This window comes from Heterocephalus glaber, unplaced genomic scaffold (assembly GCF_053883595.1).
Source record: "Heterocephalus glaber isolate CG9 unplaced genomic scaffold, H.glaber_assembly_v1.0 deba00000896, whole genome shotgun sequence".
Lineage (NCBI taxonomy): Eukaryota > Metazoa > Chordata > Mammalia > Rodentia > Bathyergidae > Heterocephalus > Heterocephalus glaber.
The window spans coordinates 3,499,801-3,503,963 of NW_028258170.1; the positions used below are offsets into that span (position 1 = coordinate 3,499,801).

Sequence of the window (4,163 nt, forward strand, 5' to 3'; positions counted from 1 at the left end):
GAAATTATAATTATGTCAAAAAATTTAAAAGTTTTAAATTACTTTCAATGATTTCTTTGAATTTTTTTGTATTTTTTAAATATTCATGTTTTATTTCTATGGTAGAATCATGCTCTTAAGCATAAAGTGTTTCATAACAATAAATTTGCCATTTTAATCTTAGTAATGTTATTGACAATGTAACTAGGGATTTCTCTGGAAATTTCTGATTTTCCTACTTGGTCAAAGTTGTCCCGAGATGGTGACTATAAAATGGAAACATTTATAATTTACAATTTATGTATTATTGATCAGTTCAAAACATAAATATTTTTTATTAAAAATCAAAGCATCACAAGGAATACCAAGTAATTATATTCTTCATTGTGGAACCTGTGTGCAGTAATAAACAATCCCTTCTTTCATTTATTCTTGAACTTTAAACTTTGGAAGCATACCAAATAAACTTCCTTAGCATCTGCTCCCTGAGGGTGATCAAAGGTTGTCTTATGGTTCAATGCCCATTACATGAGGTTCCCCGGAATTAGCAGGTGAGAAGCAAGGCATATACCACTCTGTTTATATTCAGAGTTCCTCCCTCAGATTCTTTGGAGATTACCTGGGAAGTAACAATTGGACCAAGTCAGGCACGACCTTTCAGGATTAATTTATCTAATGAATGCATAAAAATGTAGTCAACTATCATAAGGAAAACAAATGCTATATTACAGAAATTTTCAGATTTTTAAATGCATTTCATATATTATTTCTGAAAAGAATTTGAGAGCTGATTAATTTCCAGAAAGACACTATTGGAAGTCATATTTATCAGCTTTGGGTCACAGTAAGTATTATTCTTAAAACTAGATGATTTTGGAGCTGATAAACCAAAATTACAGCTTTTGCAGAGGAATATGTATACTCATAGCATGTGGACCTTATATTAAAAAATGCCAGGATGTGTAGAAACAGAAATATGGAGTGGATGCAATCAGGATATTACAAGTAATGAGCAAATTTTGAAATTAAAATTTTTGGGAAAATGGTTTGATATGGTCAAGTTAGGTAAATATCACATGTTGTGAAAGTTAATAATTTAATTTGGTCTATAATACTAATGCACCTCCTTAACTCTGCAAAAGAAACCTTATCATTTTAATGGGCACAAAATGGTATTGGGTTCAAAGGACAGTAAATTATATATTAAAATTGCTTCCTATCATTTCTCACTACATGACATTTCTCAGGTTTGCTGAAACAATTATACACAGGAATGGAGTCAGAGAGTGTCATATTGTAATTGCTCTGACTTCAGATTCCCAACTAGAGAATGTGGGTAATAGTAGCAATGAATAATATTTATCTGGGGATTAAATGTGTTAATAAAGGAAAGCCTGAGAAATAGTATCAGGCTCATCCTAATGCTATAGAACGTTATCTTGCACCATTTGTTTGTGTTAGTTTATAAGCATTTCTATACGTGGCAAGTGAATATTTTCACTCCCATTTGAGAAATTGTTAGAAATACTAAGCTAATTATAAAAATACTTGGTTATGGGGCCGGGGATTTAGCTCAGTGGTTCCGGCGCCTGCCTCACAAGTGCAAGGTCCCCAGTTGGATCCCCGGTACAAAAAAAACTTGGTTATTCATACCATGACTGTGAATTCATTCGGCTAAGTATCAACTTTGATTCCTCACTAGTTTAAAACATGAGTAGCTGGAACTCCACCAGTGTGCCTGGCTTCATCCTCATTGGGCTGATGGACTCTGCAGAGACACAGCTGGTCCTCTCCATGCCCTTCCTTCTGATTTACCTGATCACAGTGTTGGGGAACATGGGGATGATACTAATCATTTGGCTGGATCGCCAGCTTCACACCCCCATGTACTTTTTTCTCACTCACCTGTCATTTCTTGACCTCAGCTATTCAAGTGTCATCACCCCTAAAACCTTACAGAACTTATTGACTTCCACCAAGAGCATCTCCTTCCTGGGCTGCTTCACTCAGCTTTACCTTTATGTTCTCTTTGCTGCTGCTGAATGTTTCCTTCTCTCCTCGATGGCCTATGATCGCTATGTAGCTATCTGCAGCCCCCTGCACTATCCAGTCATTATGTCCACAAGACTGTGCCGTGCCCTGCTCACTGGCTCCTATGTAATTGGATTTATGGATTCCTCTATCAATATACTTTGCCTGAGAAGACTGAATTTCTGCAACTCTAATGTCATCCAGCACTTTTACTGTGACACTGCAGCACTTTTTGTGCTGTCCTGCAGTGACACTCAGGACTTTGAGATCATGTTATTCATTGTTGCTGGCTCCACCCTGGTGCTGTCCCTCAGCATCATATCAGGATCCTATGTGTCCATCCTCTCCACTATCCTGAAAATTAATTCCACTGCTGGAAAAAAGAAAGCCTTCTCCACTTGTGCCTCCCATCTCCTGGGAGTCACCATCTTCTACAGCACTATGATCTTTACTTATCTAAAACCGAAGACTTCTTACTCCTTGGGAAGGGATCAGGTGGCTTCTGTGTTTTACACGATTGTGATCCCCATGCTGAACCCTCTCATTTACAGTCTCAGAAACAAAGAGGTGAAGAATGCTGCCCTGAGAGTCCTGCAAAAGAGAGAGGGCTGCAGGCAGTTAATATCACAGTGATGTTAAGTACTGAACTCCTCTCCTTTCCTAGTGAATCTCAGTTCTGCCTGTAAAACAACTGCTTCCTTTGTTTGTATTTCTGTGGTGCTGCTGTTTACTTAATGAAAACTGATCCCAGAAATATTGAAGAATTTTTTAGGAATTCATACTGTATTTTACAACCATGAAACATGTTAAATCTATGATCCAAATACATGTGTCTTTAAGGACAACAGTTATTCAAAATAAGAAAATACTTTATCATAAATAATTCCATTCATGCTCCAATTGTATGGTGTTTTACTATGAAAAAGATATATTTTGGACAGTGGTTACAGTTTCAAAAATCATTCCATTTACAGTATAATGAGCCCATATAGCAACATAGTTCAGGGCACTCATTTTGGAATCAGATATTCTAGAATTTAGAGTTTAGATCTGCTATGCTTTTAAATGTACAGCTCTTGGTAAGTCACTAAAATTTTAAGATTCTGTTTCCCTAACTGAACAAGGTAAATAATTATTCCTGGTCAATTCCAACAGAAGATAGCTGTCATGCATGAGTGGTGGCCATTTTCATTAGAAATATAATTGTTTTCATGTGAACTACAGGTGTTTTATTAATTCCTATGATGAATTAAATTGAGGATCTTCCCAGGGATAAAAAGGAATAAAATACTTGAGTTTTCAATTTTAGATTGAGAATAAAATAACATTTTGAAGTAGATTTAAGTTATAAGAAAAACTGTACATTAATATTTCAGAAAAATTGGAAAATATTGCCAACTATTATGGAAAAGAGAAAAATTCTACCAATGACAGTTTTGTGCATGTTCTTCTAGATGAACAGTTGTAAATACACATGTGTATATTACATATTTAGCCTAATATCTGTTTTTCCCTCTGTATTCTTTCACAGGTTTCTATATTCAATAAAAGTTTAACATGGGATAACTGTCACTGAAACCTGTATAACAAATGTGTTCTCTGAATGTGAACGGAAACTAAAATATTGTGAATGGTTAAAAACCTGCATGCAGCAACATTTCTTAGATGTGTACTTCCTAGACAGTTTGCAATTATGTCATTCTGTAGCATGCCACAACTCTTCAGTAAACTAATTAGGGCCTTTCTTCTAATTTCCTTAGGTTGAAGATACTTGTTAAAAACAAGTTCATTTGAATGTAATAATGTTTCGTTACCTTTACATTTTCATACAGTCATAAAGAAAAAATTACTACAGATATTTGTGTCATCCAATAAATTTAGGTCAGGTTGAGAATGATATTTTCCTTATTTTTAAAATTTTCCCTACATATTCTATAATTACCATTTTAATTTTCTGTCTGCAATTTATTTAATTTATAATCAGTAGTTCTAATTATTTTCTAATTGTTTAATGTTGTTTAAAATTGTACAACAATCAGTAAATCAATTAGTAAATCAATTTGTATCAATGTGATTATATAAATTAATTTTTGAAATTTAGGTTTTTAAATAAAATTGTATTTAATTATTTCTCTTAAATGCTATTTTAATAA

The 4,163-nt window shown here is 34.1% G+C and overlaps 1 protein-coding gene across 1 annotated transcript; it reads left to right on the forward strand.

Annotated features, from left to right (window-relative positions):
* The first annotated feature begins 1,574 nt into the window (after positions 1 to 1,574).
* On the forward strand, positions 1,575 to 2,755 carry LOC106008073 (olfactory receptor 8H1-like). The gene has a single exon (XM_013067184.2). It carries the CDS (start codon positions 1,690 to 1,692, stop codon positions 2,641 to 2,643), a length of 954 nt encoding a protein of 317 aa, XP_012922638.1. The 5' UTR covers positions 1,575 to 1,689; the 3' UTR covers positions 2,644 to 2,755.
* The last annotated feature ends 1,408 nt before the right edge of the window (positions 2,756 to 4,163 follow it).